The sequence below is a fragment of the Phyllostomus hastatus genome, unplaced genomic scaffold (assembly GCF_019186645.2).
Source record: "Phyllostomus hastatus isolate PE091 unplaced genomic scaffold, TTU_PhHast_1.1 phas_contig_90, whole genome shotgun sequence".
In the NCBI taxonomy this organism is placed as follows: Eukaryota; Metazoa; Chordata; class Mammalia; order Chiroptera; family Phyllostomidae; genus Phyllostomus; species Phyllostomus hastatus.
The window spans coordinates 9,435,030-9,457,632 of NW_025333984.1; the positions used below are offsets into that span (position 1 = coordinate 9,435,030).

The following is a 22,603-nucleotide window of genomic DNA, read 5'->3' on the forward strand; positions in this document are numbered from 1 at the left end:
GGCACATGTCAGCATTCACAGACTGGATCTGTGATAACTTTGTTTAACAAGGCATTAACACAAGATGTGTCTGACAGCGAGCTACAAGGAGGTGTCATGACACGGAAATAGAGACCATTGTCCTTGCCTTTTAAAGCATGGACAACCTTGTTTGCAACTCAACACATTGAGAAAGCTAGTCCGCCTGCACTCAGCAAGCATCTTTCCCACTAAAGGAACTGCTGAATTTTTAACCAGTTTCCTGAGTGAAGATCACCCATGGAATCTGAACCTTTGGGTCTGAAATGGCATTAAAATGAAGAATGTGAGAGTGAGGATATTAAGTATGAGGAGTTCCAAGTGTGACTATTCTGTGAGGATATAGGGAATATGTCCAGTTCCAGGAAAGCCTCCTAAGGAAAGCAACAAAAAAATTGGCCTGCAAGTTTTGGCTCATTTCCCAAAGAAATGCCACTTATACAAAAAAGCTGGACAGCTATTTTAGTTTCACTTAGAAAAATGTATTCAGTTGTTTCTATTGCAAGTCTCCCTGTATTTTTTAAGATTTTCTCTTACATCTTAATAACAGTAATAGAAACCACTACTCACTGAAGCTTTACTATGTGCCAGGTACTGGGCGAGGTGATTTACATAGGCTATTATTTTTATGATCCCCAAAGTAACATCATGGGGTAGGTGCTGCCAGTAGATCTGTTTACAGGCGATGAAATGGAGACACAGAATGGTTAACTTGTCCTGACTCACACAGGTAGATGTCCAGCACTCAAAGTCCAATGGTCTGAGTCAAGAGCCCACATTTTTAAATAGCTTAAGAAAGATAAAGATTCTAGTGAGGATTTCTCTTTAAAAATGTATGCGAGATCACACTACAGCTGAAATTAGACAAACTATTTTGAAAGCTAATGTTTGAATTCAGTCAACCAATGAGAAATGGCTTAAGTCTCAACTAGTTTTCAAAATAACCAGTTTAGTCGTTCATTTATTTATCAGATCATCACATTGTATACTTTAAATGCTTTATTTATTTGTTTTTAGAGAGGGGGGAAGGGAGGGAGAAAGAGAGGGCTAGAAACATTGAAATGAAAGAGAAACACTGATCAACTACCTCTGATACGCACCCCATGGACTGAACCTGCAACCCAGGCATGAGCCCCAACCGGGAATCAAACTGGTGACCTTTCACTTTGCGGGATGATGCCCAACCAATTGAGCCACACTGGTCAGGATACACTGTACACTTTAAATATATATAATTTTATTTGTCAACTATACCCCAATAGAGCTAGAGAAAAAGAAAACACAAAGTAATCCATGTCACCGTTCATTTATTTATTCAAGAAATATTTCCTAGGCACTTGTTTGTGGCAGTCAGTGTGCTGGGGGTTGTGACACAGACTTGAACAAACCATATAAAAATCTCTGCCTTCATCGAGCTTACCTTGTACTGGAGGGAGACAAGTACAATGTACAGAACTTCAGATGGGGAGGAAATCAGGCAAGATAAGGGAGATCAAGAATATGGGGCAGAAGGGTTTGATTTCAGGTTGGGTGCTTAGGGAAGGCCTCACTAAGAAGATGACATTTGAATTCAGTAGTCTCCTTCATCTGTGGTTTTGCTTTCCATGCTTTTTGTTACCTGTGGTGAACCACAGTCCGAAATTATTAAATGGAAGATTCCATAAATATTTCATAAATTTTAAATTGTGCACAGTTTTGGGTAGTGTGATGAAATCTTTTGCCCTCCCACTCCTTCCCACCTAGAACATAATCATCCTTTTGTCCAGCAGATCCATGCCATAGACACTCCTCACCATTGGTCAATTAGTAACCTTTACCAGATCACCTACTGAGATATCGGTATCTCAGTGCTTGTGTTTAAGTCACCCTTATTTTACTTAATAATGGTCCCCAAGGACAACAGACGCGATGCTGTAACTCACATGTGCCAAAAAGAAGCCACAGAGTGCTTAGACTTACTTCCTTTGGGTGAAAAGAAAAAAGTTCTCGAGTTAATAAGGAAAGGGGGGGTGAACATGTTACAGTAAGAACAAATCTTGTAGCCATTAAGTTGTGAAGACGGAGAAAGAAATTTGTGATTGTTTTTCAGTTGCACCCCAAACTGCAAAAGTTATGGCCACAGTGTGGTTGGTGCTTACTTAAGATGGAAAAGGCATTCAATTTGTGGGTGGGAAACATGAACAGAGAGGCCACATTCACAGAACTTTTATTGCAGTACATAGTTATGTGTTCTATTTATTATTAGTTATTGTTGTTAATCTCATACTGTGCCCAAATTATAAATTAAACTTTATCATAAATGTGTACAATGTATACAAAAAAACCATAGTATATATAAGTTTCAGTACTGTCTGGGGTTTCAGACATCCACTGGGATTCTTGGAACGTATCTCTTGTGGGTAAGGGGGAACTACTATACAGGGTGGGGCAAAAGTAAGTTTACAGTTGTTTGTATGGAAAATAATACAAGAATTCATAAATTGTAATACAAGAATAAACCATGTGTTTTACGTACTCACAACTGTAAACCTACTTTTGCCCCAGCCTGTAGAGGGTGAGGGAGTGAGCCATATGGCTATCTGTAGGGGTAAGGAAGAGAGAGAATATTCCAGGCAGAGCAAACAGCAAGTGCAAAGCCCCTGCAGCAGGAACAAACCCGATGTGTGCAAGGAATAGTAAGGCAGCCACTGTGACTGGAGTGGTGTAAGAGTAATAGGGAGATGAAATCCATGAAGTAACAGGGACTACTTCATGTGGAGCTTTGAGTAAGTGGTGGAACTGCTAGAGAGTTTTGACTAAAGGACTGGCATAATTTGACTTACATTTTTCAAGCATCACTCTGTGTTGAAAACAGATTTTATGGTGGAAACAGAATGCCTAATGTAGAGAGGGTTTGCAATAATCCAGGCGAAAGGTGGTAACTTAGATCAGGAAGCACAGGCTGTCAAGGTTGTAAAATCCTAAATATACGTTGACAGTAGATCTGTCCAGACTTGATGACAGATTGGATGTGCAGTGTGGGAGAAAGAAGGGTCAGCAACTTCCCAGTTTTTTTTTTTGCCCTGAGCAACTCAATATTGGACTTTCCATTTACTATGCAAGGAGTACATTATACCACATGAAAGATCGGGAGTTTCATTTTGGATATGATCAGTTTCGTTAGACAGCCAAGTGAAAATATCAAGTAAGCAATCGGATATATGAGTCTGGAATTGAGGTTAGAGGCTGGAGATTTGGAATTTGGAGATCCAAATTTGGCATCCACCAGCATTTAGATTGCATTAAAAGCCCTCAGGTGTGATGAGATCTCCACAGAAATGACTGTAGACAAGGAGGAAAAGAGATCTATAAGTGAACCTGGAGCACTCCCATGTTTAGAGTTGAGGATATGAAGAGGGACAGCAAAAGGATTCAGAAGGAAAATCCAGTGACGTAGGAGGAAAACCAGGAGATCGGGATGTCCCAGAAACGAAGTCAAACAGGAAGGAGTGATCAGCTGTGTTGCATACTCCCTGCCAAGAAAAGGAAGATGAGGACTGAGAATTGACCCATCCAGCACCATGGAAATTGTTGACCTTGAGAAGAGCAGTTGCTCTGGTGTGCTGAGGGACCAAAACATGAACAGAACAGGTTTAAGAGAGAATGGACACACAAATGCGTTTATTAGTGTTATTCATAACAGCAAAAAAAGTGTAAAGAACCCATGTCCATCCCATTGTGACTAGCCTAACAAAATAGGGATATGTCCATACCATGGAATATTCATTTGTAAGAAGGAATGAGGTCCTGACACATGCTACAACATAGGTGAACCTCAAAAACAGTATGCTACGTGAAAGAGGGCAGTCACCAAAGGATAAATATTGCATAGTTCCATTAAATGAAATGTTCAGAAAAGGCAAATTCATAAGTGTGAGGAAAGGAGTGAATGGGGAATGAGTGGTAATGAGTATGGGGTTTATTTTGGGGGTGATGGAAGTGTTCTAGAAGTGGTAGTGATGGTTGCACATATTGTGAATGTACTCAAAGCCACTAAACTGTATACTTTAAAATGGTGACTGTTATGATATATGAATTGTATCTCAATAATAATTTTAGAAAGAGTGACTGGACAAAGAGAGATTGAGAGACAGTGAGTGAAGAACTCTTCTGAGGAGATTGGCTATAAACAGGATCATGGAAACTGGAGCTAGAGAAATGGAGTAAACATAAAGAGGTTTTTTTAATGAGAGGAATACACCCTGGCTGGTGTGGCTCAGTGGATTGAGCACCAGCCTTTCAACCAGAAGGTCACTGGTTCAATTCCCAGTCAGGGCACATGCTTGGATCCCAGACAGTTGGGGGCCTGAGAGAGGCAATTGATCGATGTTTCCCTCCCTCTCTTTACCCATCTGTAAAAAACTAAAATGATTTTTAAAAATGAGAAAAATTATAGCCTATTTGTATGCTGATAAAAATGATGCCAGAAAGAGAAGAGAATGTAGTGACATCAGCTTGTGTGCCTGGTTCCCACTGGTGCTACATTGATGCATTGTGTGGCAAGCAAGACACTTATGCTGAGTGCAGCCCAGGCCTGTTACCAGGACTTGGCTGGCAGTGGGTAAAAAATCATCAACTAACTTCATTGTTTTTGAATAACCAATCTGGATCCACTAACTGATGAGAAACAGAGGCCTTCACATGGGGTAATCATGGCATTTTACAGCCCCAAAGAGACAGTAGAGATCATTTTACATATCAGGAAACTGAGTGCCAGATGAGGGAAATAACTTGCCCATTCTTCTCACTAGTTGGCTGAGTCTTGAGTTGGGTCTTTGAACTTCTAGTCCAGTGCTCTTCCCACTGCTACTACACTGCCTTGTAGAAAAGAAAGGGAGGCTTGGAATTACAACAGTGGCCATGAGAAGGCTGCGATGCTACAAAATTCCCCTTCTAGCAGCAGGAAAAGAGGAGAGTGATACCACCATGAAACAAAAAGGAAGGCTGAGGATCCATTTCTTCCCTCTCTCACCTCCTTAACTCTAGCCAGGAGGACGCTGGAAACCCTCTTGACCAAATAGCACCTGTGTAGAGCAGAACATCTCTCTTCCTCCCAAAGCAATCCATTCTGGTGCTGAACAAGTCCCCCACAAAACACTGCCCCATCCCTTCTTACTTGCATATAGAGAAATAAGCAATTTCCAGCCTACGTATGTAATGCATTCTTCCTTTGGTCTGCTCTGCACGAAATCTGACTTTCACTTTTATCATCAATGCCTCAGCCAATGGTGAAAAATCCTACAAGTTTTTCTTTGTCCTTCTGAAGTTGGGGGACACAGAATGGGACCTTCTATTCTAGTCAAGGTCACAGCTATGCTGACACTGGAAAGTAGCCTTGCCCACTGCCACTGTGCCCTCCTTAAAAGGACTGGAGCATTTCTCTGTGGTGACAGGGAGGATGCCTTCTGTGGCCGAACAGGATGAATGGTTTGCTAAGGTGGAAATAGAATGTCTGTTCTAAGATGAGACATGCAAAAAGAGAAACAGGAACAGAAGCAAAATTTGGCAGGATGGAGGGCTTCTGTGGAGAGAGAGCTAAGTCAGTAATTTATTCAACTTCCAATGATCTGCAGTGATGGGGAGGAGAAATGACACAGGTGACCCTGAGCACTGGATAATCCACATGGGATTTGAAAATGCATCTTGTGCAGTGGCAGAATGTGGGCTTGTATTGTACTGTGTGATGTTGTTTAAATAGTCCATTGATTTTCATAATTCCATTTGACTTGGACCAGGATCAAAATTACACACTCCAAGTGTTAGTGCTTGATGCTCGACTGCCCCTAAATATCCTGAGTGTCAGGGGAAAAGCTGACCACGAAGAAATGGCTAACAGGGAGGTGACTATCAAGGCAGGAATACTGGCTGAATGAAGCAGGGGTTCCGGCCTAAGGGGCTGGCAGGCTTCTAATTGCAATGACCCTGCCACAGTTGAGGTCTGAGGGAGGGGCCCAGACACTCACATGGCAGGCAAGCCTTCTTTGCCCATGACACTTTGCCCTAGCTGCAAGAGTAGCTAGGATGCCCTTGCTTGTTTCTCTAGAAGTTCTCTGGCAAAGGCTTCTGACCTAGTAAACTGAAAAGGTCCCAGACTGAGGCCAACAGTGTTAGTTGTGGGTCCACGCTGAGCTGACAGTTCCTCAGGCCTTTGCCCTTTGTGGGAGCCCTCCACTCAAAGAAGGAGATGGTGCATGTACATGATCTCTTGATCTGTGATCTTCTGTTTCTGAAGTTTGTTAGCATATCCCCAACCTCTGTTTCACCTCCCCACCCCCCCAAAAAACACCATTCACTGACAACTTGGAAAAACCCTCATAATAGCTCTTGGTGGGTTCTAGACTGTTTTACAAATGCTCAGTTTTATGGAAGATGCCTCATGAGGGATTCTCCATCCTCCCTGATAAAATTTAAAAAGGACTGAGGACCCTGGTCCGGTACCTCAGTTGGTTAGAGCATTGTCCCAATATGCCAAAGTTGTGAGGTCAATTCTCATGGCACATACATGAAGTAAACAATGAATGCACAAATAAGTGGAACAACAAATCTCTCTCTCTCTCTCTCTCTCTCTCTCTCTCTCTCTCTCTCTCTCTCTCTCTCTGTTTCTCTCTCTCTCTCTCTCTCTCTCTCTCCCTTCTCTCTGTCTAAAATCAATCAATAAATAAACAAAAGGGAGGATTGGGGCAGGGGACAAGGTAAATAAGCCATGCAGAACTGGTTATATAAATGAATAGTCAGTCCAAACACATCAAAATGCTTACAATGCTTTCTAGAATCTCAGACTAGGGAGGGAACTAAGGCACCATGTGGTCCAGCCCTCTGCCTCCTGGTTCGATTAAGGAGGATGAACATAGAATGGCCAACTGTTCCTTATAAACTCTGTTCCAGAGACAGCCAATACCTTTGTTTAGTCACCAGTCTCTCCTTGTTCTTTATGCCCTTGGTAAAGATCAAGAACAGGCAGACAGAACTGTTGCAAGTAATGCTGGGGAGAATTGCAACAGAGACACAGTAAACAGCAGGAAGAGAGGCTGCTGGGAAGATAAGCTGCACAGCACGGGACATCTATGTAAGCTGAGCCTGGTCTCCCAACACCACCATAAACAGCTCTGTCTGTCCTCTGACCACACTGACTCTCACTCGTAACCACCCCATCCTCTCCACTTCCACTAGCAGCCTTTTATTTCACTCATTGAACAAGGAAACATAGCACGAATCTTCCCTGTGCCAGCCACCAAAAATACAAAGATGAAAAAGACAGTGTCCCCTTCCTCTAAAGATTTGAGTGTTCACAGCCAAGTAAAGAAAACAAGCCCAAATGATGGACAATCACAATATATTTAATGAAGGCAAAAAGCTCAGCATCTTCAAGAGAAGATGCTTACTCAGACTTGTTGAGGCTGCAGCCTCCCAACAGTCTTCCTGCTTCATATCTCCCCTCTCAAGATTCACTGTCACCAAAACACCACTTGAATCATACTGTTCTCCCCCTGAAAATTTTTTTAAGCCTGTCCATTATCTACGGACTACCTGCTTTCCTCCAGAGCCTGGTACTCCGATTCCAACATGCCTCTCCAGCCTTATCTCCCACTTCCCTCCTGGAGGAATGCTGTGCCTGCAACCCCATCCCTTCCATGCACATCCAATCCACCTGTGTGCCGTTCTTCACGCCTCTGGAATGCCTCCCTCCCTTCTCCAATCTCTACCTAGCAAGGGATTGATCTCTACCACCCTTCCAGGATTCAGATACCACTTCCTTCTCTTCCTTCTCTTCTGCTTAGCCCAGCTCCTTGTTTACAGAAGTGCATGGCAATATTCTGGCATTAGAGTGATTCATGTGCATATCTTATCTACCCTACTATTTGAATTTCATTCAGCACTGCATCCCCAGTACTTAACAGGAGACTGATATTTATTGAATGAAGGACAAGTGAGGATAGAAAGGTATTATGGACTTGGACCTGAATCTTAGGAATGGTTATTAGGTTGCTCAGGTTTCTGGCACAAGAGGGTAAAGAGCGTCTGTTTCCATTTTTTAAAATGAGTAATTAATTTTTCTTCTATAATCTTCAATATTTTCCTGAAAGCAAAAATGGAGAAGCTCCTAGTTTTTACTCTGCGTGCTTTAGCTCTGGCTTAAATTGTCCTCAAGGAAAAGGACAGGCTATCCCTTATGAGAAAATATCAGACCCAATGTACTTTTCAGAATGTATAAATATCATCTCCCCAACTAAACTATATGCTCCTCAAGGATAAGAATGAGTTCCAAATTTCCTTTACAAATCTTTTTGCTCCATGGTGATGTGTATGTGCATGCACAGTGGACCTCTGTGAAATTAGGACAGGAAGGGGCAATTTGATGGGAAATCTCCTCTTATGAAACCCACTTCTGATACCTATGAAGGCCACGGTCATTGCCTGATGGCACAACTCACCAGGCAGACTTTCCATGCCTGGTTAAGTGAGCACTACTCCCTGCCTGGGAGGAGGAGGTTGCTGCCATGTTGTGACCTGAGGGGATCAGTTACAGCATATTGGTTTGTACTCTCTGCACCAAAAGATACAGGCACCAAAGGGAAATACCCGGCATAAGAGATTTTGATTAAACTTGGTTCTTTGACATTCCATCTGGAAACACACAGTCCCCTGTGGTAGAGGAAAAAAACGCTCAAGCGGCCATAGGAAATCAAAGACTCCCTTTATTGCTTTGACTGTGACTAGCTGTATTGGGGTGCGTGAGTGTGTTGAGGAGTAGTAGAGTGCTTTGGGCTTTTTGTTTGTTTGTTTCCTTCAGTTTTTTAGAAAAAAATCCTCACCTGAGGATATGTTTATGGATTTTGAGAGAGAGGAATGTGGAGGGGAGAGAGAGAGACAGAAAAAGAGAGAAACAGCGATGTGAGAGGGAAGCATCAATGTGAGAAACATCAATTGGCTGCCTCCTGTACACACCCTGACTGGGCACTGAATTGCACCTAGGTATGTGCCCTGACTGGGAATTGAACCTGAAACCTTCTGGTTTACAGGACAACGTTACAACCAACTGAGCTACCCGGCCAAGGCTTTCCTTAAGTTTTATTGTGATATAACTGACATACAATACTACATAATTTTCAGGGGTACAGCATTACTTGACTTATGTATGTTGTGAAATGACTATCACAAGTTTAGGTAACATTCATCATGTCATATAGATACAAAAAATGAAAAGAAACAATGGTTGTCTTTCTTACGATGAGAACTTTTAGGATCTACTCTCTTAACAACTTTCATGTACATACCATACAGCAGTGTTAACTTTTGTCATCGTGTTGTTCATTACCTCCCTGAGACTTATTTATCTTATAACTGTAACTTTGTACCTTTTAACCACCTTCTTCCAATTCCCCCATCCCCAGCTCCCACCTCTAGTAACCACAAATCTAATGTCTTTTTCTGAATTTGGCATGTGCAGTTTTTTTGCTTTAGGGTTTTTTTTTATTCCACCTAGAAGTGAGATCATACAGTATTTGTCTTTTTCTGTCTGACTTATTTCAGTTGGCATAATACCCTCAAGGTAGAGTGCTTTGTTTATGATACAGTTAAAGTCAAATGTGCATTTTCAAATAAGGATGCCTATTCAGCCACAAAAACAAAATCAGGCAATATAAGTTCCTAGCTCCCCAGTGACGGGGCAGGACTGTGGAAAATTCTACCTGATTCTCACACCATTGCCTCCCTTACCAAAAAAAGACCAGGCAGCAACCTCAGAGCTAGATCTATCTGGATAATTACAGTTTTACCTGAGAGTATTTAGCTTTCCTTTCAAAATATACTCCTGTCAATTTGGGGAGTAGGAATGGGAACAGAATATATAGGAATGTGGTGATCCTGCTGAGAATAATCTTTAAAACACATGCGGTATTTTGCTGTGTATAATGTATACTTTTTGCCCAAATTTTGGAGGGAAATGCACATTATGCATGGGTATAATGATTACATACTGTGGGTATAATAATGGTATAAGGATCCATGTATAATGTGCACAGAAAATGTGAATGCACATTATACATGACAAAATATGGTACTCTTGACTGGACTGGTGTGGCTTAGTTGGTTGGGTGTCGTAGTGCAAAGTGAAAGGCTTGACTCCCGGTCAGGGCACATGCCTGGGTTGCAAGTTCAGTCCCCTAGTTGGGGTGCATGCGAGAGGCAACCAATTGATGATTCTCACATCGATGTTTCTCTCCCTCTCTTTGTCCCTCCCTTTCCCTCTCTCTAAAAATCAGTAAATAAAATATTTTAAAAATGTGTAATTTCAGACAAAAAGCACCTATGACTGAGCTTAAAAGGTTTTGGGGACAGGGAGTAAGAAACCAGATTCATCCACAGGCCACTGCTGTTTGTTGTGATTTTGAGCCTTTGTACCTCTGCTCACCAATGACTCAGTTGGCCTCTGATCTTAGTCATCTTGCCCTGAGCAGTGACCCTTACCTTTAGATAATATCTCGCTTTAAAACAAGGGGCTGAGTAGGAAAGAAGGAAACTGTCCCAAAGTGCAAAGCCCAGTGGGAACCTACATGCATAGCATCTTAGGTAACTTCATGGTGAAATGATGAGGAGTGACCTTGCTGAAGGTGAGGAAACACCTTAGAAATCAGCAAAGGAACACCAGAGATACTGATGTTGCTTGTGCAAAACAGAAACTGCCTGCGTAATCCAGGTGGAGGGGTTGCAGTCTCCACTGGGAAGCAGGTGTGCAACAGCTCCCTTCAGGGAATAGTAGCTTGGCACCTTGGCAGAATCAAGGCTGGACATCATTTTCTTCTCCTAGAAGGAAGACCAGGTTTGGCTGTGCAAGGTGTTCGAGCCCTAACATGTCCGTTTCTGATTGGGGGCCTGCTTCTTGTAGCTTCAGAGCCCCAGAGCAGCGAGGGGGAAACAGGCTGAGCAGGCAGGAGGATTTAGCCATGAACCCCAGGCACAAGCAGCACCTTTCAGCCTTTTCTTGATAATGAGGCCTTAGCTGCATAGTAGCAAAACGCCAACAACGCATTTTGTCTGAAATCCAGTTAAACAAAGTGTGCCTCCAATTAAATAACTAGGGCTCGGCATGTCTATGATGTCAAGTGCCCTATTGGCTTACTTGATTTGCATACATGACTGTTTTAACTAATAGTGTGTGCATGCTCAAGTGTCTGTGCTCGTGTCCATACAGAACTCAACTTCAGAGGGGCAGCGTTGTGTATAGCCTCAAGTTCAGGTCTGTCCAATATAATAGGGTCCAGCCCCTTGTCCCAAACCTACCAAAAACTAATCTAGGTTTGAAAATTTGAGTGACTATCCAGGCTACACTTTTGAAAACCGGATGGATTAACACCAAACCACTATATCCTTTTGCACAATTATTGGGTGAGAAGGTAGCAGAGCCAGACTCCACCATTGTATCCAGGCTGTATCCTGTTTAGTTTTGGTAAAAAGAATATAATTGTTTAACATTTTAGAGGCAAATAAAAGTGCTTAAATATTTTGTAATTTGCAGCTTGAAAAGAAAACAGTAATGGGTTTCCAAGTACATGTCTTTACTTTTAATGAAGTGTTTATTTTTCATGGTTCTATTGGCAATAAAAGAACAGCTCCACATCAAAAGCCTTCAGGGAAGCAGTTTTCATTTGGAGGACAGTGAGATTGCCAATAATTCTGATGATTTTTTTAAAAAGTAAACTCACTCGACTTTATTTCTAGATATAGGTTATTGCCTATTATCCCAGGTAATTATTTTTTTCTCCTACCCATATAAGCAAATTACAACACATTATGAGCTATACTCTAAAAAGATTAAAAAATTAAGTGACACTGAGATCAAGGGGCTACAGAATGTTCTAATGAACATGCTTCCATTATCTTCTGTGCTTGTTCATTTTGTTGCAAGAATGATTCATTCATTTCAAATTTGGCAACTTAAACCGCAGCAGATATAATTTTCCAATCACAATGCAAAGTCAGTTTATTAGCCTTCTCAAGCTTGGGGCCCTGGATGGTGACTCCATTTCCTTTGCCAACAGCACCCTCTGCTGGGTTCTGTCATCCATTGCACCTAATAGAATCGACCCAAATTGCAAAAGGGAGGCTGCCCTGCAACATTGCACACAGCAGGACATGATTCATAAATCAGTTTTCCACCCTGGTAATTCATTACCAGATTTTTTTCTGTTAAACAGCACAGCTCAAGAAAGTCATCAAGAATTCAGAAGCTGCAAAAAAAAAACCTTCGTTTGATTAATCATCTCTCTGACCTTTTCCTTTTTATTGAACAAGGTTAATAATACTTGTTATCACTCAAAGTTAAACTGCATTAGCTGCCAAGCGGTTTTTGATTTTCCAAAGGCCTGTTATCACTGCCAAAAGGTTTCAAAGTTGACATTGGTTCCACTCCTCAGGTATGACCCCGAGGGACATCTCACCAATGCAACATTTCCCACTGGGGAGGTCAGCAGCTTCCACAGTGACCTGGAGAAGCTGACAAAAGTGGAGCTAGATACTTCCAACCGTGAAAATGTGCTCATGTCAACCAACTTGACAGCAACAAGTACCATATACATTTTAAAACAAGGTAAGACTATTTCTAACTTCACCTGACTATAGTAGCACCTATCTTAACTTCTACCTTCAAACTTCTGCACAGCCTTTGTAAGTAGAATTTACTGCTGTCTGAGAAGATGGCTTCTTCTCCCTATTTTTCAGCTCTGGAGGCTGAAATTCAGACAAAACCACCCCTTTCACAAGTTCACAAAGCAACCCTCAGGCACATCTCTGTGGGAGTCATCAGATTACATCCCTGCCAAATCCCCCTTTCCATCAAGTCATTTCCCAGCACCCAATTGTGTGTAAAGCTCTTTTAGGTGCTGAAGGAGTTACGGCACAGAAATGAATTCTGCACCCCATCTGAGATTAACATTCATAATCTGTCCTGACATGGGGGAATAGAAAGGATGAATTAGGATATACCTTGAGCAAGAATTGTACGTGAAATGAGAGAATTAGAAGCCCATTCTGTTCAAAGAGAGGAAAGGAAGAGAGAGCTGAAATGAGAATGGAAGGGAGAGCCACAGAGAGGAGAGAAGAGAAGGAAGGAAGTTGGACTTGGAGAGAATGTCTTGGAAGCTAAAGTGGAAGTGAATACACAGACACTAGTTCTCTCTGTCCACTCTGAAGGACTCATTCTGTTGTTAGCTTGTGGGACCAGACACAGAACTGCCCCGCGTTCACATCCACTTGGAAAGGATCAGTGGCAACCTGTGTCAGTGTGATTGTTTTGTCAGGTACAGCAACTGTGCTGGCGTCCCCAGGCAGTAAGGATGCTAAATTGAACTTGATACTCTTCTCATGCTAGCTAGCTCCCAGCATACCCAACTGAGGAGGCCAATCAGAAAGGGAGTTTGTGAAGGAATTCTTTAAAACTGAGAGAGGAAAGAAATCAAAAACAGCCTGCGGTATTAGGAGTCCTTTATCCAAAGAACAAGCTACCCCAGCTGTGAAACTAACAAGACCCAAAAGGACAGAGGGCACGTCTGCCAGTCAGATTGTTGTCTAGCCCAGAAGGCAGTCAGGTCCACAGTGCCCCACCTGCTCATCTCTTCCCAAACCTGCTTCCTAAAGCTAAACTTGTCTCTCCTCTGCTTCCTGCACTTCCCTTTCTTTCCCTTCTTCCTCCTTTGCTTCTCTGACTACAGAAAATACCCAAAGCACCTATCGGGTGAGTCCAGATGGCTCCTTGCGTGTCACCTTTGCCAGCGGAATGGAGATCAGCCTCAGCTCAGAGCCCCACATCCTAGCCGGGGCAGTGAACCCCACCCTGGGCAAATGTAACATCTCACTTCCCGGAGAGCACAACGCAAACCTCATTGAGTGGCGGCAGCGGAAGGAGCAAAACAAAGGCAACATTTCAGCTTTTGAAAGGAGACTAAGGGTAAGGCTTGACCTTATACAAGACAGAGAATTTTTGTTTCATGTTTGAAAACTGCAAAACCTCCCTGATCTGAAGTCCCATTTCTCTAAAGCTTTGCTAGATGACTGACTAGCTAATATGATATACTAATTCAAGAGGGGGTGCTAATAGCTGATAATGGTTCAGGATTCTTAAATGAACATTCTAATAGAGCTTTCTTTGTCATTAGCCAGCTAAAGTGTTCTAATAGTACCAATTTCAGGCACCAATAAAGTCTGTGTAGAGAAACGAGTTTCATGAGGAAGCTCTCCAGAATCCTTCACGGCATGCCCTGGATATGGTTGTCGGGTCCGTCAGGTTGACCCAGGTTCCTGGTTTGTTTGTTTTTGTGTTGTTTTTTTTTTGTGCAGTTTATACTTTATTTGGAAAGACCAGACAGGTGCACACAGAAGATAAAAGAAAAAGTCACTGAATGAGATCATTGTCATAAATACATACATATGAAGGGCCAGAGGGGCAAAGGACTAATGAGGTTGGGTAAGTGGTACTCAAAGAGCCCTGCCTGGGGGCAATTAATGATTTGGGAGTTTTCAGGTTCTTACCAAGCACAGTTCACTGTTAACCTGAGCTCTCTCAGTCCATATTGCCTTTCTGCAGAGCGCAAAGCCTGCAAACACCACAGAGGTCTGTCTGCCTGTCCCTTCTTACACATAAAGCAGTGTTAGGATAACATGACCAACTTTCCAAATCCAATAACATTCAGCATCAGCCCCAAAGCGACTGGCAGCCTGAGGGAAACAATCAGTCACCGTCGGGGCCAGGCCTGCTTTGAGCACCCATGTCATGCCTGGGATACACGGAATGCTTGCATTTTGCTCACTCACGGGAAAAATTTGCTCAGAGTGAAAACGTGGGAACCTTTAGACTGTGCAAATGCAACAGGAAACAACCACCCAACTCCAGCAAGAAGCAATCAAACCAGTCTCATGGCTTGATATGGGCAAAACAATCTATAACAGTGCTCGCTTGCCAATCAGCTCTATTGGTGACACCAAGACACAGATTTCAGTGAGTGTCTTTTGAAACAGTCACTAAAGTTGTCTACATGCACAAGTCAATTTGTACATTTTGATTCTATTGACCGATGTCTAGCAGAACATTTACCAGATATACCACCGACTTGAGAAGTGAAACCAGTCCAAATACTCGAACTTCTCTGTGTGGGTAGCAGGGACTGTTTCTATCAGGTCCCTGCATAGAACTCTGGATGGGGAAGTTAGATTACTTGGCCTTGCTACCCAGTTTTACAACTGACTTAAGAAATGCCTCTATTTCCTTCACTTGTGAAATGAAAATGGTGTACTAGAGAAAAGGAAGAGTTATCTGTACATGGCTTATCTGCCTCCTGGACTCAAAATAGAAAAATTGTATGAATAAGTCATTTCTTAGTGCCTCCCCCAGCTTATAGCCTGGATAAAACATTGTGAACCAAATCACACACAAAGTGACTGGCATTTTCCATTCTTTAGGATAATGCATCCATTACTATGTAACTTAACTTTCTAAGATAACCAACCCTGTGTCTCCCCTGCATGTGTACAGGTCATGGAGAGAGACTAGAAGCTATCACTTACACCTCATATCTCAAATTGTTCTTACTGTTGAGAAGCTAATGCTCATAAAACATTTGGGAGCTCTTTACTGTTAAGGAGTAGAGTGAGGTGTTAGCTAGTTACTATTTATAGTTGACCCATTTCCCATCTGGTGGTGGAGTTGAGCAGATTTGTGGAGTTGCATTTAAGGGCAACACATTCAGGGCCTTCTTTCTCTGGCCCCTAGGGTGCTTCCAGAGGTCCTGGGCCTGGAGAATGGAGTTCCCTCTTGGCTAAGGGGGGATTACTGTGCCTGTCCCTAGAAATCTAACAACAATAACAATCCTGTTTAGTGCCTTAGAGTTAACAAAATTCTTTCAGAGCCAGGATTTCATTTGATAACCACAACCATCCGTTGTTATTCCCAATTTATAGATACAGAGACTAAGGCCCAGAGAGGTTAAGTGATTTGGCCAAAGGCAAACAGCTGTTAAGAATCAGAGCCAGCACTAAAATGCAGGTCTTTGTGTAGCACAACACTCTTTCTACTACATCATGCTTTGCTGCCTTGCTCCTTAAAATAATGAATCTACAAATCATTGCTCCACTCGGTGGAGCCACATTGGCAGAACCAGAACCCTCATTTTAATCCTGCAACAAGAGACAAATAATTGGCTCTAATTTACTGGCAAGTGTGGCTGGTGTAGGATGACTGGCTGGCCTCCAGGCAGAGAAAGTGTGAAGGAGACAAGAAGGTGAGGGAAGCTGTTTCTCTGGGTCGTTCTCACCCGCTCTCCCCATCCTCAGGTATTTGTGTGTAGACTGCTGCCTGTTTCCCTAGGTTAGGCAGATGAGATCTAGTAGGGTGAATATGTGCCCCAAAGGTAGGTGTGGATCCAATTTCAACAGGGCAAATTTTACTTCCCTACTGACTTTATTATTTCAGACATGGTGCGCCTTCACTTTTGGTAGCTTTCAAGGGGCAAGTCGATGATACATGAGGTGTGACTTCCTTCTGGGCCAAATATGCAGTGACTCATTGTAGCCATACATGTAAAAAATAAGCCTCTCTGATGCTCTCAAGTACCTTGAGAGCTTAGACTGAACCTTTTCCTTCTCCTGGTGGACCTGCCTTTCAGAGTGAGGGTGTGTCACAGTACCAGAGCTCTTGAGACAGAATACTAGATTCAGGTACTCACAGAACATGGAAACCCCTACTGCGCTGGGGGAAACAGGGTCCTGTTTGAAAAACCACACGATTGTCTGACTGTAATTTGCAAATGTGCTTGGACAGCAGGTCATAAAGCACTAATTGTTCAGGCTCAAAATGACAGGTTCATTGAAAGGCTAGCTCATTTGGTAAGACGATGGACATGAAATGTTCCAGAAAGCTACCTATCACATCCACCCCAGATCTTCTATCTGGAAAGAAAGACATCAGAAAAGGATAGACCTCTCTTGGAGATAAAGCAACAAGAGCTGCTTTTCTCCAGTGATTGGTCATTCCTTTTTTCAGACAAAATCAGGGTCCCCTTCAAGGTGAAGGAAGCAAACTGCCCGGAAACATGATATCCTCCTCAGCCTGAGCAGGCAAAAGGGATTTTCTACCTCTGGGCCATCCTGCACCAGCTCCATTAAGTGAAATAAATCATATTAACATCCCGAAATTTCATTTATTTCAAAAATCCATTTTCCCCAACCCGAGTTGTGTTTGAATCATCTTCCTTGCAAAGTACTTTTACATCAAGTCCATGCATTTCCTCATCTGCTGCATCAATCTGTGCTCATAAATACATTTCCCTGGACAATCGGGAAATTAGAATGCAGATAACAATAGACATAGTTGTAAAAGAATTGGACATTCACCAAAAACAAACTGGTTTAGGAACTATATCCAGATTGCACCTTGCCGTGTCTGGGGATAATAATGCTGTTATGTGAGACTTATCCCAGCACTGGATCCCAGAGCTCTGTACAAGATTTTGCAGACTGAGATGTGAGGTTATAGAAAAACTCAAGAACTGCAGATATATACATATGTATATATCCATGAAACTTAAGCAAAGACCAATCTAAAACCCTCACTGTTGACTTTATTTTCTGTTCACAGATAACTGAGAACGGGGTAAATTGACTTTTAAATGCAACCTGTGAATGTTCATATGTGCTCTGAGCTGTGGAAGGGGCAACAAGCCTAGTTGAAACACAGGGTCTCAGACTGACAAACGATGGGGAATCTGGGAGGTAGCCAACAGAATTCCAGCATCTCCCTCCATTCTCAGAAAAAATGCCTTTGCTGTGCCAGGGCATGTCTGCTCCACTCTCAAAGATTCCCCTGTGTCTGCTGTTTCTGAAAGAGCCCAAAATAATCCTTGTACCAAAGAGACATTGTTTTGGGATGGCAAGTTCTACTCCCCTTCAAAAGGATGAGTAAGATTATTAGGAAGGAGAGGTATGCCCATAATCTAGACAGTGGGCTGTACAATCCTTATTATCAGCAGTATTATTGTTATCATTCATCACAATTGCAGCAGCTAACATTCACAGAGTTCTTACTATGCATATTGTGTCAAAGAGGGGGAGAATTCTTCCCCTCTACCCTTCTTAAATTGTTATGGCTGGACTCAGAATAAAATTGACACAAAAGCAAATTAACAGGAAAAACAATAATTTCATAGGCCAAAACCTGAAAAACATCAGCAGTTGCCTATAGATCAACCTTATACGTGTATTAACGTCTTTACCCTACTAACTGAATGAGTCTCAAATTGGAAGTCCTGAAAGGACATTCTCTTAAGCAATGAAAACAGAAACTCCTAGGAAAAAGCAAGTAAAGGCTCAGAAAGGAGGCAAAGGACACTTTTCTTTGGAGCTTCACCCTGTACCAACACTTCACAGGCACTTTGATTTCTGCTGGCAACACAATCCATGATCCCCAGGGCATCCTCTTCCTTCTTTCCTTTCTGGTCTAAGTATGAACAAAAAGCAAGCCCTTCTCCTTACTTCTCCTTAGCAGAGCTGAAAAAAACTAAAGGAAATCAGAAGATATATTAAAGCAGAGCTACTTTTTCTCCCTTAAAAAAATGATCAAGTCCAGCTTTCTTACCCCAATGTACAGCTCGTTATTTGCTACACTCAAAAGTCTTGTTCGATGTGCACCCTGTCCAAAGAGACCTTTTTCAGCTTGGGGCTATTCCCAAATTTCAATCTTTTCTTTGCCCTTCTCTTTTCCAGGGTAGGGATTGGCATAAACTGTTTGGAGTAAGAGTGGAAATAAGGATGGATGGCCCACACTTAGGTCAAGGGCTATTATTTTCTTTCAGGCAAAGAAGTGCTTCTATGAATGTGGAGCTTTCTTAATCTTGCTCATGACCCCAAGTAGTCAGAGGCAATCAGCCTAATTCTTATTCCTGCCATAGAGGCTAGAGACACATCAGTGCTCAGGAAGGAGGGTGGGGCAGCTCACCTGGAAAAGCCTTCTCCTTGCCAGTCTTCTCTTGTGGGCTTTCCACAAAAGACTCAGCTGGGCGAGAGGCAGGGGGATCCTGTGGCATCTTCAATTCCTTCATGTCCTTTCAGCTGTTCACCAAATTTTGCATTACTTTCCAAACCTCACTTTGAAACTAGTGTTTCGGCAGCATCTGCATCTCACAGTGCATTCTCCAGAAAGAGAAGCACGGTTGCAGAAGTCTTGACAGGTGGAATAAGAACATTAGGCAGAGATTCTCTCTGCTTTGTAGTGGATTTTGAACAGTGATCCCTGCCTATGTAGCTGTAATGACTTTATTAAGAAATGTGTTCTTGAGTTGTAAACTTAATCTATCAGATGAATAAAACCACAAATTGAGTTCAACTGGAAATCACTTGTTACTTTGGCTCTTTAACCATCATTATAACATAAATTGTAACCGTTACAACTGTCGCTGGGAGTACATGGATATTTTACAGCTATTGTAAATGAACGGTATTGCAGTTGCAGATATGTAGCTATAAAACCACAGGAAAGGTAGTTGAAGAAAGAACACCTGGTTTCATATAGGTTTCTGAGCCCTGCGTATCAAAAGACAGAAAATATGTGCTTATCTAGGTGATAACAGTGGGTTACTATATATCTATGCCCTATAACACTGTAGGCATTGGCTACAGATGGTTTAAAGAGTCATGATTCCCAACCGGTGGCTCTGTTCCCTGAATTAAACTCACCCCTGAGACTAACCGCACTTCCTTCCAAATAATTTGAGTATCTAATCACCAGTCTTCTGGATAAAACTCATGGCATGAAACATTTGCTAAGCTCTATTTTTGCAGAAGCTCAAAATTAAGAGCAACTATAATTAGCCCCAGCTGGTTGATGAAGAAACTGCAACCAAAAGAGGTTTTAAAAAGCTGAGTGCCACACCCCAATAGAAAAATGAGCAAACGACATAAGCAGACAATTCATGGAAGACATATGTGTGACCAATCAGCATGCAAAAGGGTACAACCTCACTAGTAACCAAGTAAATGCAAATTTAAACCACAGTAACATGCCATTTTCCCAGTCTCATACTGGGAAAAGTTTACTAACCACGATAATACTTGATGCTGGTAAGGACGGAATGAGATGGATCCCCTCAAGGTTTCGTGTTTGGGTTTCTGGGCCCCCTTGAGATTTTACTTTAAATGGTCGCATATGTGCTTATATGCATTTTTCTGGGGGCATGGTGCATGGCTTTCAGATATTCAAAGGAATCCTTGACCATAAAAAGGAACATAAAGTGTAGTTGAATAGCTAGTGAATCAGTTCAGTCCTTCTGTGATTAATGTAGTCAGACCCTCATGTTCGGGTTTCCCCTACCTCATTAACCTGATAATTCACATTCTGTGTAGAATCATGTTGACAGTTCGTATACTTATAAACCCACTACACCAAGCTATAATCACCTTGGAATGTGACACATGGGCCCATTCAAAAGCCCAACTAAAATTAGGAAAGTAATCATTATATTCTAAACATAACAATTACCTGCTCTGACCAGTATGGCTCAATTGGATGAGTGTCATCCTGCAGAGCACAAGGTTGCTGGTCACAGCACAGGCCTGCATTGTTGGCCAGGTCCCCAGCTGGGGGCATTTGACAGGCGACCCATCGATGTTCCTCTCCCTCTCTTTCTCCCTCCCTTCCCTTGTCTCTAAACAGAAATAAAATATTTGAAACTAATAATTATTAATACTATTCTTACACTTCACCAGTTACATGTACATGTAATCTCATTTCATTCTTAGCACAACTCTGTGGTGTAAAGTGGTCATATCACTCCATTTCACAGATAGAGAAACTGACGCCCTGATAGAAGACATGACTGGTGCACAGACAAGCAGCTAAGTAAATGCTTCCTGACCCCGGGCCACTGTTTACACTTCTAAAACGCTCTCCTTTTTCATTCTTGCTTCGTTCCTTGCCTTGGACACCTTCACCCAAATTAAAAACCCCAACCCCTGAAAGCTGGGTGAATGGTGACTTTGTATCATTTTTGCAACCTCTTGTGAGTCCGATTCTTTCAAAATAAAAAGTTATAATAAAACACGACAAAAAAACTCACTAAAACTGAAACTGAACTAAAATAAATAAAATCTGTTTTTAAAGCCCTCCCCTTGGCTTTCCACCCACCCTTCCTTCAAAGCTCCCTGCTTTCACAGAGCCGCCTACAGCTCTGTTGTGATCAGCTAGCCGTAGCGGAAGTGACTAGTGGGATTGCCAAACATTGATGCTTCAAGCTGAAGGGTACAAAAAATCAGGTCAGTTGTCCAGTTGCTTTGAAAACCCAGTGAAAGTTGCCTTCTTGCCAATTTTGAAAGTTTTCTTAACTATGTTATTTAGTTGTTTGGTCATCTTTGATGGGCCCAGCTGAATTTCCTAGGATTCAGGCACCACTGAGTGCTGTCCTTCATGGAATCCACCTGAGACCCATTGCATCAGGCTCTCTCTGGGACAACTTCGTGGTTGTGAGCAAGCTGAGAACCAGAACCAAGCCAAACTCTAAATTCCATGCTTTAACTTCATTTAGGGGCACCACCCTTGCCAACACTGGGGGACCTACCAACACCTACCGCATTTACCTGCTGGCCTCTGTGAAAGTATTGCTGAGTGGGGTTCTGTCACTAGGGGGCAACCTGAATTCTCCTGTAATACAACTCTAAGCCCAGGTGAACAAGAAAGCCTGAGAAGGGGATCTGTGTAAATAGAGGGGACTCAAAATATATCCCTTCTTTCTGATTTATAATCTCATAAATAATACCCCTTTGCATGTTCTAGTCACTTCACTGGTAAAGAGGGAGCAGGAAGTCCCGCTCCTTAATAGGCATCTGACTCACAAAAATAAGATGATATAACTATTGAAAAGTATGTCAGTACCTTTGAGGCTTGAATTGGGAGAAAACGATCAGCAACCTTGTATAGAAGCTCTAGGGTGTGCCAAGAGTTAAGACATAGTTCACCCCTGAAGGATTGCACAATCTGGTGGGAGAATCAAGATCAGTGTCATCTGAGGAAGGTGAAAGTCATGCAGATTCAAAGGCCAGAGACACCCCTTTGTGAGAGAATCAGAAAAAGCTTTGCAATTGTGAATGCACTAGATGGGGAACCAAGGCCAAGCTTAAAATGTATTTTGCGTCTCTTTTTTGTAGGCCCACAACAGAAACCTGCTCTCCATAGACTTCGATCATATAACACGCACGGGAAAGATCTATGATGACCATCGGAAATTCACCCTTCGAATTCTTTATGACCAGACTGGACGACCTGTTCTGTGGTCTCCTGTGAGCAGATATAATGAAGTGAACATCACATATTCACCTTCGGGACTAGTGACATTTATTCAAAGAGGGACGTGGAATGAAAAAATGGAGTATGACCAGAGTGGAAAAATAATTTCAAGAACTTGGGCTGATGGGAAGATTTGGAGCTATACCTACTTAGAAAAGGTAAGTATGTAGGCAAGACAAACTAGTTCTGAATTTCTGATGGAAATTATTGAAAGTGGCCCTAATTACC

The 22,603-nt window shown here is 42.3% G+C and overlaps 1 protein-coding gene across 1 annotated transcript in view; it reads left to right on the top strand.

The window, feature by feature from the left end:
- The window catches only part of TENM1 (teneurin transmembrane protein 1), a 703,022-nt gene that overhangs the window by 665,835 nt on the left and 14,584 nt on the right, over positions 1-22,603 (top strand). Inside the window, exons 27-29 of the mRNA XM_045852186.1 lie at positions 12,471-12,643; positions 13,764-13,999; positions 22,237-22,533. Of these exons, the coding sequence (XP_045708142.1) occupies positions 12,471-12,643; positions 13,764-13,999; positions 22,237-22,533 (706 nt within the window). The remainder of the gene's footprint in view (positions 1-12,470; positions 12,644-13,763; positions 14,000-22,236; positions 22,534-22,603) is intronic.